Genomic DNA, 15,537 nt, shown 5'->3' on the forward strand with positions numbered 1-15,537 from the left:
CTATTATTTTGGGGTGTTGCTATAGGCCACCAAGTGCTAACAGTCAGTATCTAAATAATGTGTGAAATGCTTGATAGTGTATGTGATGTAAACAGAGAGGTCTACTTTCTTGGGGACCTGAATATTGACTGGTTTTCATCAAGCTGTCCGCTCAAGAGTAAGTTTCTCACTCTAACCAGTGCCTGTCATCTGGTTCAGGTTATTAATCAACCTACCAGGGTGGTTACAAACACTACAGGAACAAGATCATCCACATGTATCGATCACATTTTTATTAGTACTGTAGAACTTTGTTCTAAAGCTGTATCTGTCCCCATTGGATGCAGTGATCACAATATAGTGGCTATATCCAGGAAAGCCCAAGTTAAAACAGCTGGGCCTAAAATAGTGTATAAGAGATTATACAAAAGATTTTGCTGTGACTCTTATGTGGATGATGTTAAAAATATTTGTTGGTCTGATGTGGTTAATGAGGAGCATCCAGATGCTGCACTTGATGAATTTATGAAGTTACTTCTTCCAATTAATGATAAACATGCACCTGTTAAGAAACTATATGTTACAACTGTTAAGGTTCCATGGATTGATGAGGAGTTGAAAAGCTGTATGGTTGAAAGAGATGAGAGGAGTGGCTAATAAGTGGCTAATAAGTCTGGCTGCACATCTGACTGGCGGACTTACTGCAAACTGAGAAATGATGTGACTAAACTCAACTAAAAGAAGAAGAAACTGTATTATGAAGCCAAGAATGATGGAACAAACACATTTGAGTACTTTAAATGAAATTAGGTGCAGAAAGACAAATTCAACTCTTTTATCCAAGGTTAAGCTGCAGCTGGCCCAGAACAGAGCAGCATGTCCTGCTCTTCATTGTAATCAGAGGGCTAATATTAATACTATAATACCAGTCTCTCTTGGCTAAGAGTTGAGGAAAGACTGACTGCATCATTTCTTATTTTTTATAAAGAAACATTAATGGGTTGAAAATTCCACATTGTTTTCATAGTCAACTGACACTCAGCACTGACAAAAAGCTCAAAGTATTATCTAGAGCCATGAGTACATGGAACTCCCTTCCATCTCATATTGCTCAAATAAACAGCAAACCTGCTTTCAAAAAACAGATAAAGCAACACCTCACGGCACAACACCTCGCCCCGATTTGACCTAGATATTTTGTGTGTGATATGTAGGTTATGAATGTCGTTTTTAAATGTATGTAGTTCTGATCTTGAGCTGATCTTGTCTATTAATGCTCTCTTTATTATGTCATGTTTCACAACAGCTAGTTGGGATTTTGCAACAGCGAATGGGGATCCTAATAAAATATCAATACCAAGCCCATCAAGGCCCTGATTGGTGAACCACTGATCCATTCATAGCTCTTTCCGTCTGTTGGCAAGTTTAGGGATACACACACACACACACACACACACACACACACACACACAGTGTTTTCAACGTACATATTTCTCAGACTTCGACATACATGATTACATGTTCATTTATACAGTAACTATAGGTGTAAGCAGCAGGGTGAATGCGCTTTGAAGTATTTATTTCTTTATTTTATTTAGTTCACCTTTATTTAACCAGGTAGGCCAGTTGAGAACAAGTTCTCATTTACAACTGCGACCTGGCCAAGATAAAGCAATGCAGTGCGACACAAACAACAACAGAGTTACACATGGAATAAACAAACATACAGTCAATAATGCAATAGAGAAAAAGTCTATATACATTGTGTGCAAATGAGGTAAGATAAGGGAGGTAAGGCAATAAATAGGCTATTGTGGTCGAAGTAATTACAATATAGCAATTAAACACTGGAGTGAAAGATGTGCAAAATATGAATGTGCAAGTAGAGATACTGGGGTGCAAAGGAGCAAAAAAAGAAATAATAAATAACAGTATGGGGATGAGGTAGTTGGATGGGCTATGTCCATGTGCAGTGATCTGTGAGCTGCTCTGACAGCTGGTGCTTAAAGTTAGTGAGGGAGATATGGAAAGCTCTGTTAAAAGTACATTCAAGAAAAACTTGTATTGGTCATAGTGATTCAGGAGTACAATTAAAACAGGTTAACATGCCCCACCAACATCAGACAACTATACTGAAAACCCTTAAATTGTTGAAATAAGTCGATCAAAGTCACTGATGAGGACTGTCAGATTAAGTGGTACCTGCCATGGACATGGTCGTGTAGTAGGAAGATCGGCATACCATGAACGAGGAGGTTGTGAGTGCAAATCCCAGGTGAGGATATGATGAATAATAATTACTGTATAAATGAACGTGCACAATATAATCATGTATGTCACATATGTAAGTTAAAAAATGTGTACACTGAGTGAACAAACAATTAGGAACACCTGCTTTTTCCATAACATAGACTAACCAGGTGATGTCACCAGTTGAATCCACTTCAATCAGTGTAGATGAAGGGGAGGAGACATGTTAAAGAAAGATTTTTAAGCCTTAAGACAATTGAGACATGGATTGTGTGGGTGCCATTCAGAGGGTGAATGGGCAAGACAAAATATTTAAGTGCCTTTGAACAGGGTATGGTAGTAGGTGCCAGGCGCACCGGTTTGAGTGTGTCAAGAACGGCAAAGCTGCCGAGTTTTTCTCGCACAACAGTTTCCCGTGTGTATCAAGAATGGTCCACACCCGAATGACATGCAGCCAACATGACACAACCGTGGGAAGCATTGGATTCAACATGGGCCAGCATCCCTGGGGAACGCTTTCCACACCTTGTAGAGTCCTCGCCCCGAAGAATTGAGGCTGTTCTGTGGGAAAAAAGTAGGGGGTGCAACTCTATATTAGGAAGGTGTTCCTAATGTTTTGTACACTCAGTGTATAATAAAAGCACCGTGTGTGTGAGTATCCCTAACTTTTTCAACCGACTAAGAGGGGAACGGATCAGTGGTTCACCAATCAGGACCTTGATTGGCCCTGTAACAAGACGTGATGTGTAATTTTTCTTGGGACACAAACGTTCTCGCAACGTTCCCATGAAACGTGTCTAGAACATGAATATCTTAAGTTCTGAGAAAATGGGAAACAGCTTCTGGGTATGTTCTATGTTACATTAAGGGAATGGTCTCTCGGAAACATTCCTTGCACATCACAGGAACGTTCCTACCTGAGACGGTCGTACCCCCATCACAACCAATAATATAAGCTTGTTTACACAATTGTTGTGTAAACAATGCAATTGTAAACCAAGACTCCATAGCCTCAAAACATGATTATAAGAATATTTTGGATATCATGGATGGTCAGTCCTTGCATCCATACCTCTGTCTATGAATTTGAGAGGGTTTATATTTCTCCAGCCCCATCCCTCAGCTGTTTACCAAACTGCTTTGTTATTGTTTGAACTGCAGATTGCCTCGAAGGGAACGTTCTCTAAAATAGTTGGGTTCTCAGTGGTGTTGGGTGTGCGTGTCTGTGATGGTTGGAATAGTGTGTGTGTGTGTGCTTGCAAAGTGTCGATTTGGTGTTGGTTGTTGTTGATGTGGCAATGAGAGGTGTGTGTGTGTGTGTGTGTGTGTGTGTGTGTGTGTGTGTGTGTGTGTGTGTGTGTTCCTCGGGGAGAGACAAATCACCTTCACTGCAGGTCGCAGTGATTACACTATGCATGATTCATGAGCTTGAGATGAATATCAAATGCATTTTACAGCTTTTTAATCACATCTGCACACTAATGAATATGCAAAACAGTTATGGTTGAAATTCAGATACGCTATCATACAAGTATCTTACTTTGCTGTTATTTCAATTCAATTTGTTTGGGCAGGCAGGTAGTTTACTGAGTAGAAGTGGAAGATCTATCGAATGAATCAAAAGCATATGACATCATCCAAGCATTCCTACTTGGGAAGGACTACTTTGAGCTTCAGATCGTATTTGTCACAGCTGCATAATTTTACTGATGCCTGCATATGAATTCAAGGTCAGGATTATGCATGTGACTGACATATTTGGTCATGCCCTGGTCAGAGCCCCATTGGGAATATGATGGGGCGTGGAACCATAGGAATGAATCAGAATGATTTCCAAAAGTCTCTGTCCAAATCTGCCCTCACACAGTGTATAATTCTCCACAAAGATCACCCAATTATCGTAGAGACTCAGAGCTCATTGAATTGCAATTATTCTGTGATATCACATTACTTCACTGACGCATGAACCCTCAGTGCTGTTAACACAGCTAGTCTCACACAATGGGCCTGTCTTCTTCTCTCTCAGTGACTGGCTGTCTAATAAAGTGTTGAAGGGGGGGAGACTTGAGAGAGACGGACTTGAGAGACAGAGAGAGCGAGTGAGGGAGTGAGGCAGAGAGAGAGAGAGGGAGTGAGACAGAGAGAAAGGAAGGCAAAGAGAGGAGTAGAGAGAGAAGTCCAGCCAGACTCCCAGCTAACAACAAACGTTCCCACAACTTGAGAGAACGTGTCCTGAAGAATCTCATTAGGTCATTAACTAACATTTTCATAGGAATGTTCCTGTGATGAGCAACTGTAATATCCTATGAATCTCAGAGTCATGGCTGAACAAGGACATGGAAAACATAATTCGAACACGGATTACAAAGGGAAATCCAGCTGCAAGCTGCCCAGTGACGCAAGCCTACCAGATGAACTAAATTCCTTCTATGCTTGCTTCGAGGCTAGCAACACTGAACCATGCATGAGAACACCAGCTGTTCCGGACTACTGTGTGATCACACTCTCCGTAGCCAATTTGTCTTTTAATTGTTTTAATTTAATCTTTATTTAACTAGGCAAGTCGGTTAAGAACAAATTCTTATTTACAATGACAGCCTACCAAAAGGCAAAAGGCCTCTTGCAGGGACAGGGCTAGGATAAAAAAAAAATATATAGGACAAAACACACATCACGACAAGAGAGACACCGCAATACTACATGAAGAGAGACCTAAGACAACATCATAACATGGCAGCAACATAGCATGGTAGCATCACAACATGGCAGCAGCACAACATGGTAGCAGTCCAAAACATGGTACAAACATTATTGGGCACAGACAACAGCACAAAGGCAAGAAGTTAGAGACAACAATACATCTCGCAAAGCAGCCACAATTGTCATTAAGAGTGTCCATTATTGAGTCTTTGAATGAAGAGATTGAGAACTGTCTAATTAGAGTTTTTTTTCCAGCTCGTTCCAGTCGCTAGCTGCAGCAAACTGAAAAGAGGAGCGACCCAGGGCTGTGTGTGCTTTGGGGGACCTTTAACAGAATGTGACTGGCAGAACGGTGTTGTATGTGGAGGATGGGGGCTGCAGTAGGTATCTCAGATAGGGGGGAGTGAAGCATAAGAGGATTTTATAAATAAGCATCAACCAGTGGGTCTTGCGACAGGTATACAGAGACCAGTTTACAGAGAAGTATAGAGTGCAGTGATGTGTCCTATAAGGAGCATTGGTGGCAAATCTGATGGCCGAATGGTAAAGAACATCTAGCTACTGAAGAGCACCTTTACCTGCCGATCTATAAATTACATCTCCGTAATCTAGCATGGGTAGGATGGTCATCTGAATCAGGGTATTGTCAGCTGGGTGAAAAAGGAGTGATTACGATAGAGGAAACCAAGTCTAGATTTAACCTTATCCTGCAGCTTTGATGTGTGCTGAGAGAAGGACAGTGTACCGTCTAGCCATACTCCCAGGTACTTGTATGAGGTGACTACCTCAAGCTCTAAACCCTCAGAGATAGGAATCACACCGGTGGGGAGAGGGCTTTCTTCTTACCAAACCACATGACCTTTGGTTTAGAGGTGTTCAGAACAGGGTTAAAGGCAGAGAAAGCTTGTTGGACACTAAGAAAGCTTTGTTGTAGAGCGTTTAACACAAAATCCGGGGAGCGGCCAGCTGAGTGTAAGACTGTATCATCTGCATATAAATGGATGAGAGAGATTCCTACTGCCTGAGCTATGTTGTTGATGTAAATTGAGAAGAGTGTGGGGCCTATGTTCGAGCCTTGGGGTACTCCCTTGGTGACAGGCAGTGGCTGAGACAGCAGATGTTCTGACTTTATATACTGCACTATTTGAGAGAGGTAGTTCGCAAACCAGGCCAAAGACCCCTCAGAGACACCAATACTCAGCACAACATTGTTTAGAATCAAGGGCAATTGTGACGTCATTTAGGACCTTTAAGGTCGCAGTGACACATCCATAACCTGAGCGGAAACCAGATTGCATACCAGAGAGAATACTATAGACATCAAGAAAGTGAGTCAGTTGATTATTTACTAGTTTTTCAACACAGTTAAGATCAGCTTGATCTCCCTCTCTAAATAAAGGACACATGTGGCTGCCTTCCAAGCAAAGGGACCTCCCCAGAGAGGAGAGACAGGTTAAAAAGGTCAGAGATAGGCTTGGCGATGATAGAGGCTGCAACCATAAAAAACAAAGTGTCTAAACCAATTGAGCCAGATGTTATTTGGGGGTCAAGTTTAAGGCGCTCCTTTAACGTCTCAGACTCAATGACTTCCTGCAGGGAGAACCTTTGTAGAGAATCGGGGCTAATCGCATTAGAAGGGGTGGAAGATGAGGAAATGTTGGACAGGCAATGAGGCATGGTTGAGTCAAACAGGAATCCTAACTTAATGAAGTTGTGATTAAAGAGCTCCTTGTCAGTAACAACCACATCATCAACATTAAAACCTGTTAGAGATAGGGGGCAGTATTTCCCCTTTGGATTAATTGCGTAGTGAACCCATAGTGAACTGCATCAAAATCTGTCCTAAATTGCTAATATATGCATATTATTATTAATATTGGATATAAAACACTCTGAAATTTCTAAAACCGTTTGAATTATGTCTGTGAGTATAACAGAACTCACAGGGCAGGCAATCTTCCAAACTAGTTTTGAAATCCTGAAAGTTGGGCAACTTTGACGTCATCGCCCCCTCCCTTCCCAACAAGTTATGGATCTGGAAACACTTCCTATGTCTTCCACTAGATGTCCTCATTCAGTAGAAAGTGTAATGGAGCATTTGCTGTGAACTTTGACCTAATGGGAAGGAAAGTAGTAAGTGTTGCAAAAGTTTTCCATGTGCTTGAAGGCGCGTTTGCGTTTGAGTGCGTCGGCTGTTCCAATCAGCCCCAGATGAAAATGAATAGTCCGGTTGGAATGCTATTCGATCTGTATGATTATAACATCCTGAAGATTGATTCTGCACTTAGTTTGACCAGTTTCGTCGACCTGTAATATGTAATTTGGAAGTTTTGATGCAAAGTTATCCTGGACCAGAAGTAATTTTTTGGGCATTTGAGCTGAACGTGGTAGCAAATGCTGCTACTTGGACACTAGAATTGAACATTATGAAACAAAACGATTTATTGTTGAACTAGGACTCCTTGCACTACATTCTGATGGAAGATCATCAAAGGTAAGGGAATATTCATGTTGTAATTTTGTATTTCTGTTGACTCCAACATAGCGGAGAAATATTGTTACGTCTGAGCGCCGTCTCAGATTATTGCAATGTTAGGCTTTTTCCGTAATGTTAAAAAAAATGTGACATAGCGGTTGCATTAAGAACCAGTGTATCTTTTTAATTATATGTAGAACATGTATCTTTAGTCAACGTTTATGATGAGTATTTCTGTGATCTGGCGTAGCTTTCTATAATTCCTCCGGACATTTTGGAGAATTTTATGAACATGGCGTCAATGAAAACCGAGATTTATGGATATAAAATGCATATTATCGAACAAAACATAAATGTACTGTGTAACATGTCATATGACTGTCATCTGATGAAGATTTTCAAGAGGTTAGTGAATGATTTTAAAAAAAAATCCTGCTTTTGTCAATTTATATTTTGCTGGACAAAATGGCTACGTTTTTTCTTTGTTTTGGTGGTGGTCTAACATAAATATATGCTGTGTTTTCGCCGTAAAACATTAAAAGAATCTGACACGCTGGGTAGATGAACAAGGTGTTTATCTTTCATTTGAGGTATTGGACTTGTTAATGTGTGGAGGTTAAATATTTCTACGAATATTTTTGCATTCCCTGCGCCACCTATTCAGCTGAACGGGGGTGGGGGTGGAGTTCCTGTAGGGGAACCCATAGGCTTAAGAAGTTTTTAAGGGAGGAGGAGGGTTTATTCTCCAGGTCTTTAACCGTTTTCCAGAACTTCTTGGGTTTAGACCCACAGAGAGAGAACTGCTCCTTAAAGTAACTAACTAAGGCCTTCCAGATAGTCTGGGTGCACGTATTTCTCATTGTCCTGAACGACAGCCAGTCAGCCTGAGTATGTGTGTGCCGAGCCTTTCTCCAAATGGAATTCTTGAGGTGGAGTATCTCTGTCAGGTCGAACCAGGGGCTGAACCAAATTTAATTCAAATTTTCTTTATGGGGCGTGTTTGTCAACAATACCACTGAAAATGTCAAAAAAGAAGGTCTAAGCGTGTTTGACAGAGGGGATCATGCTGATTCTATACCATTTTACAGAGGCCAGGTCATGAAGGAAGGCTTGCTCATTAAAGGTTTTTAGCAAGTGTGTATGACAAATCAGGACAGGTCGTTTCAGTGAGCAGCCATTACGAACACAGGCTGTAAAACAGTGATGACTAAAGTCATTACAGAAAACACCAGACTGATACCTATCAGGACTATTTGTGAGGATAACATCAAGGAGAGTAGGCTTTTCTGGGTGTTTGGAGTCATACCTTGTGGGATTGGTAATAATCTGGGAAAGATTTAGGGAGTCCCATTGTTTTAGGGCTTGGTCATGTGGTTTAAGGAGGTTCCAGTTTAGGACAAATTCAGACATAGTGTAAGGGGCCAGGGGAGAGTTTAGGGAAGGTAGAGCACAGGCCGGTGTTGATGGTGGACAATGACACCCAGCAACAGTCAACAAGAAGCTATTTGAAAGTGTAATGCTTAAAACCAGCAGATCAAGTTGTTTGGGGACAGACTTGGTGGAGACAACCGAGCACTGAAGGTGTTCCTTGGTAAAGATTGCTACTCCACCCCCTTTGGAAGATCTGTCTTGCCAAAAAAGGTTATAACCAGAAAGGTTAACATCAGTGTTCAAAACACTGCACATTTCCAGATATCATCAGCAGTAATAAAATCAGGGCACGGCAGAGGGGCGATCTCTGCAGTGTTAATTTTTGATGACATTTGAATGTGCATCAGATGGCAACAAGATTATATTGTACAGCAATGTCATCAGATAACATGAATACAAAGCCGGCGAGAGGTGGTTAGAATAGGATGGGAGGCCGAGAGTCTGTCGACCCAATAGAGAGTCAGAGTCCCTAGTGTGGGAACAAACATAGTCTGTCCCACAGTTGGGTAAACAAGCACGTTCATAGTCAACAAGCATGCAGGAGTCATGAGGCAAATAGCATAGGCACAAGAAATAGATATAACGGCCATTGTAAGTTCAAAGAGTCACTCGCCCCAACAAGACAACTTGAGAGAGTAGCTCTCTGAGTCCAGTAGGCTACAAAAGTCTGAGATAAAATCAATAAATAGTAGTCGTATACCAGTTAATTTAAGTGCCTCTGATGAAGCTCACATAATAAGCTTCACAAGTTAATTAGCCTACCTAAAATTCTGATCAGTCCAAAGTCTGCAGTGTGTGTGTGTAAGTGTGTGTGTGCTGGAGGCCAGTGAAAGCTCGGGAGAGGAAGACCTTTAAACAACATTCACAAGGCCACAAGGCCAGATGGATTATCAGGAAGCGTACTCAGAGCATACGCTGACCAGCTGGCAAGTGTCTACACTGACATTTTCAACCTCTCCCTGACCCAGTCTGTAACGTTTCAGGCAGACCACCATAGTCCCTGTGCCAAAGAACGCCCAGGTAACCTCTCTAAATGATTATCGCCCCGTAGCACTCACATCTGTAGCCATAAAATGCTTTTAAAGGCTGGTCATGGCTCACATCAACACCATCCTCCAGGACACCCTGGACCCACTACAATTCACATACCGCCCCAACAGATCCACAAATGATGCATTCGCTATTGCACTCCGCACTGCCCTTTCCGGCCTGGAATGCTGTTCATTGACTACAGCTCAGCGTTCAACACCATAGTGCCCTCCAAGCTCATCACTAAGCTAAGGACCCTGGGACTGAACACCTACCTCTGCAACTGGATCCTGGAATTCCTGACGGGCTGCCCCCAGGTGGTGAGTTTAGGCAACAACACATTCGCTATGCTGACCCTCAACATGGGGGCCCCTCAGGGGTGCGTGCTTAGTCCCCTCCTGTTCACCAATGACTGTGTGGGCTCGCACGACTCCAACACCATCATTAAGTTTCCAGATGACACAACTGTGGTAGGCCCGATCACTGACGATGATGAGACAGCCTCTAGGGAGTAGGTCAGAGACCTGGCAGTGTGGTGCCAGGACAACAACCTCTACCTCAATGTCAGCAAGACAAATGAGCTGATCATGGACTACAGGAAATGGAAGGCAGAGTACGTCCCCATTCACATCGACAGAGCTGTAGTGGAGTGGGTTGAGAGCTTCCAGTTCCTCGGTGTCCACATCACTAAGGACCTATCATGGTCCAAACACACCAACACAGTCGTGAAGAGGGCACAACAACCCCTCTTCCCCCCCAGGAAGCTGAAAAGATTTTGCATGGGCCCTCAGATCCTCAAAAAGTTCTACAGCTGCACCATTGAGACCTTCTTGACTTGCTGCATCACCGCTTGGTATGGCGACTGCTTGGCATCCGACCATAAGGCGCTACAGAGGGTAATGAATACAGCCCAGTACATCCCTGGGGCCGAGCTACCTGCCATCTAGGACCTCTATACCAGGCGGTGTCAGAAGAAGGCCCTAAAAAGTGTTAACCACTCCAGCCACCCTGGTCACAGACTGTCCTCTATGCTACCACACGGCAAGTGGTACCGGAGCGCCAAGTCTGGGACCAAAAGGCTCCTGAGCAGGTTCTACCCCCAGCCATAAGACTACTGAACAGTTAATCAAATGGCTACCCTGACTATTTGCATTGACCCCCTGTTTATCTGCACTGGCCCTCTTGCACCGGCTCTATGCACACTCACTGGACTCTACTCACACACTCAGACATACTACAATGACACTCCAACACACACACAGGCTACATACGCTCACACACACAAAACAAACACACACATGCATATTGATGCCACACACACATAGACACACTTTCACACCTTTCACATGTATATATATATATGCTACTCTGTATATTATCTATCCTGATTGCCTAGTTAACCCTACCTACATGTACACATTACCTCAATTATCTCAAGTACCCCATACCCCTGCACATAGACTCGGTACCACTACTCCTTGTATATAGTCTTGTTATTGTTATTTTATTGTGTTACTATTTCCATTTGAATTTTTTTTTTTTTAAACTCTGCATTGTTGGGAAAGGGCTCATTTCACGCTAAAGTCGACACCTGTTATATTCGGCGCATGTGACAAATAACATTTGATTTGTGTATGTTCTGTTTGACATTAAGAGACTGTTTTCCTAACTCTAACACCAAACCATGCTAAAAAAAAGATTCCCAGAAGGATTTTGCTAACATAGATACAAAATGTTCCCCTAACTTACGGAAAACTAGACACTCAAACATTAAAACATTAAGGCAAAGTTACAGGTAACATTACAAGAACATTCTCCCTAGAATAGTTTTCCTCTACATCTCCAGTGCCCTTCTTTCCACTCCACAGCCTCCTCAAAACGTTGTCAAGCTTAGAAAGGCAAGTGTGTATGTTGTTAAAGGCCCCTCTCTCTCTTCTCCCTGTCTGTGATCCAGCAACGGGAGCAGGACCCCACTAACCTGTACTTCTCCAACCTGCCTGTGTCTATGGACGAGCAAATGTAACCCTGTATTTTTCTCCCTCCCTCCCTCCCTCCCTCCCTCCCTCCCTCCCTCCCTCCCTCCCTCCCTCCCTCCCTCCCTCCCTCCCTCCCTCCCTCCCTCCACAGCAACAGGAGCAGGACCCCACTAACCTGTACATCTCCAACCTGCCTGTGTCCATGGATGAGCAGGAGCTGGAGAATATACTGAAGCCCTTCAGTCAGGTCATCTCTACACGCATCCTCAGAGACGCCAACGGCACCAGCAGAGGAGTGGGCTTTGCCAGGTAACCAACTTTGTCACCTCTGAAAATAAAGTCTTAGGTCACAGCTATGTAGGAGATGCAAAAATAGATTCCTGCGTACTGTATCATGTATACCTCCACACTTAAACATTTATTGACAAATGCAATGTTATGATCATATATATCTTGGCTTTGTCAAGGCATGGCTAGCTTGCCATGGTCACATTCAGTTGCCAAATGTTGTCGAACATTGCAGATAGAAATGCCATGAATAGAGGTGATGTGATTCTGTATGTTAGAGAGGCATGTTTGTTCTACATAACCTATTTCTCTCTGAGCGTTCCAAAACATTGTGTCCTGCTAGATGTGCCCCTGGTAAACTCACCTGTCTGCTGAGCCCTCTGCTGGTTACTGGGGATAGTACAGCATCCTGTAAATCAAGTTTTATTTGCAGGATGGAGTCAACAGAGAAATGTGAGACTATCATTCAACATTTCAATGGCAAATATATCAAGACTCCACCTGGAGTACCCGGTGAGTCATCTTTATCTCATCATGTTTTCAATTTCTTTTGAGAACAAAGTTTATTCTGTATGATGCCTTGGTTGAAAGGGTCAGGAGCAACAGAAAGGCTAGATCTTCCACAGTATCTTGGTTCACTGTCATATTTTAATTAAGCAATAAGGCCCGGTGGTATATGGCCAATATACCACGGCTAAGGGCTGTTCTTAACCACGACGCAATGCCGAGTGCCTGGACACAGACCTTAGCCGTGGTATATTGGCCATATATCACAAACTCCAGAGGTGCCTTACTGCTATTATAAATTGTTTACCAACGTAATTAGAGCAGTAAAAATAACTGTTTTGTCATACCTGTGGTATACGGTCTGATATACCACAGCTGCCAGCCAATCAGCGTTCAGGTATCGAACCACCCAGTTTATAATGTATAATATACAGTATAAACACACAGACTATACCCCTTCAGTGCTCCACAGTCACTCAACCCTCTTCTTCTCCTCTCCTCCCAGTGCCCTTGGAACCCCTGTTGTGTAAGTTTGCAGACGGAGGACAGAAGAAGAGACAGAGCCAGGGAAAGTACCTGCAGAATGGCCGTCCCTGGACAACAGATGGGGAAACGGTGAGTTCTCATTCAGACAGTAAACAGTCTGCCATCTTCCCTGTAGTCTTTCTTGTTGCCATTTCACCAAGGCTATTCAGGTACTTTCAACTGTTTACAGTACAGTGACATTAAAGTAACTGTGTTGCTTCATCTTCTACAAGGAAATAGCAAGGATTTTTTAAATGGTCGGTTTGAGATACAAGTTTGAAGTGTTTTCTCTCCAATTTATGCTTTGGCCACAAATACGAGTATAGGATGAGTCAACAACATCATTTGGGTACGAGGTAACAGAACATGAACTTTTACTTTACAGTCAGTTACTTTAAAGCTCAAGCGGGATTTTTTTGTCCCAATTTCTTTCTGGTTAGATATTTCTCATTCAAACGCATGTATTACTGTATGTGTGCTTACTGCATTGTATCTGAATGTGTTTGACCACAGGGAGGAATGACACTGACCTATGACCCCACCACAGCCTTACAGAACGGGTGAGCGAATACTCCACCAACGCCTCCACCACACCAACGGCAGTCATTGCATTTTGGTACACCGTTCCAACGGAACGCTGCGCTTTGCCTTGCAGCTTTGCGGAGACAGTGGCGGTGCGCACCGTGTGGTGCTAATCGAGCGTACGCGTCAAACTGTAGGGGTAGGCGGCTTGACAGAAATGGTAGCAGAAGGCGAATGTCGAACTTTTGTCGCGCACAGAGCCAGATGATGCCTCGTACCATTCTGCGCCGCGACGCTGTCGGTTTGATCAAAGGTGTTAAAACCTCAATGAGATGATCCTGGACATATGTACAACAGGGATGACCGTGTGTGTTGGATACTGATGGGTTTCTTCTTCTTCTCTCTGTGTGTCTGCAGGTTCTACTCATCTCCCTACAGTATGGCCCCTAACAGAATGATCGCTCAGACATCCCTCGTCCCCTACATGCACTCTCCTGTTAATACCTACCAGGTCCGTCTGTTGTATTTCTGTGGATATATTACTGTGTACAGAGGATTTATTTCTTGTTATAAACTGGGTGGGTTCGAGCCCTGAATGCTGATTGGCTGACCACCGACTGTCTGCCACGGGTATGACAAAATGCTTGTTTTTACTGCTTTAATTACATTGGTAACCAGTTTCTAACAGCAATAAGGCCCTTCGGGGGTTTGTGGTGCATGGCCAATAATGCCACGGCTAATGGCTGTGTCCAGGCACTCCGCGTTGCGCTTAAGAACAGCCCTTAGCCGTGGTATATTGGCCATATACCACAGGCCTTCGGCCCTTTTTGCTTCATTCTGAACATTTGCTGAAAACACATCTTATGTTGTGTGTCTGTCTTTCTTCTCTGCTGCAGATCCACAGTCCACAGTCCTGGATGCATCATCATCAGTCGTACCTCATGCAGCCCTCAGTGAGTTTTACCCACTGCTACTGTGGGTCTGTTACTGCCTATTAGTGAATCAGTGTGATCTGCCTGTCTCTCACTTTCTGTGTCTGAGAGAAACACCTGTTAGACATAAACATACCGACGCTCTGTGTGATGTTTGCACTCGATGTTTGAGCTGCGTGACAAACAATTGTGTGTGTATGTGTATACGTGCATTTTTGTTTGTGTGTGTGTGTGTGTGTGTGTGTGTGTGTGTGTGTGTGTGTGTCCGTAGGGCCAAGTCCTGACGCCAGGCATGGACCATACCATGTCCATCCAGCCAACCCCTATGATGGGGCCTCTCACACAGCAGCTCAGCCACCTCTCTATGGGCAGCAGTGGCACGGTCAGTCCCAACGGAACACTACTGTCTAGACATACAGTAGATACTTTGGACAAAGACATTGTGTTGTCAGTGCCATCCATAACGCCACTTTCTATCCCTCAATGAAGACAGTTTTACTCAGAAAAGAGACAAATGTGAATAAAATTCTATAATGATTACCAGGGGCGCAAAGTGGGTGGGGGGGCATAATCCATTTTTTTCTCTCTCTATTTTTTTATCCAGTTGGATAAACACTCCAAACAGCCTACCCGGCCGCTTGGAGGCGTCCACATAGTCCTAAAGCACAACGTTGCCTCATTTTGTATCACATTCCAATGATAAAACAAATGCAATTTCAGAATGTCCCCCCCGTCCCCAGTGAAAGTTGTGCCCCTGATGATTACGTTCTAATAGTTTCCTCCTCTCTATTTTAGTATATGCCTGCAAACACACCTATGCAAGGGACCTACATCCCCCAGTACACCCAAGTGCCTCAGACCACTGTTTCAGTCGAGGTAAGAAACGTCCTACTACAATTTACTTTACTGACTTTATTGTTCC

The 15,537-nt window shown here is 43.3% G+C and overlaps 1 protein-coding gene across 1 annotated transcript in view; it reads left to right on the forward strand.

Moving 5' to 3' along the window:
- LOC112221721 (RNA-binding motif, single-stranded-interacting protein 2-like) overlaps positions 1–15,537 on the forward strand; it is a 36,350-nt gene that overhangs the window by 19,898 nt on the left and 915 nt on the right. Inside the window, exons 5-12 of the mRNA XM_042303683.1 lie at positions 11,993–12,150; positions 12,563–12,642; positions 13,142–13,251; positions 13,675–13,721; positions 14,101–14,194; positions 14,580–14,636; positions 14,887–14,997; positions 15,411–15,491. Of these exons, the coding sequence (XP_042159617.1) occupies positions 11,993–12,150; positions 12,563–12,642; positions 13,142–13,251; positions 13,675–13,721; positions 14,101–14,194; positions 14,580–14,636; positions 14,887–14,997; positions 15,411–15,491 (738 nt within the window). The remainder of the gene's footprint in view (positions 1–11,992; positions 12,151–12,562; positions 12,643–13,141; positions 13,252–13,674; positions 13,722–14,100; positions 14,195–14,579; positions 14,637–14,886; positions 14,998–15,410; positions 15,492–15,537) is intronic.

The sequence above is a fragment of the Oncorhynchus tshawytscha genome, linkage group LG22 (assembly GCF_018296145.1).
Source record: "Oncorhynchus tshawytscha isolate Ot180627B linkage group LG22, Otsh_v2.0, whole genome shotgun sequence".
Taxonomy (NCBI): domain Eukaryota; kingdom Metazoa; phylum Chordata; class Actinopteri; order Salmoniformes; family Salmonidae; genus Oncorhynchus; species Oncorhynchus tshawytscha.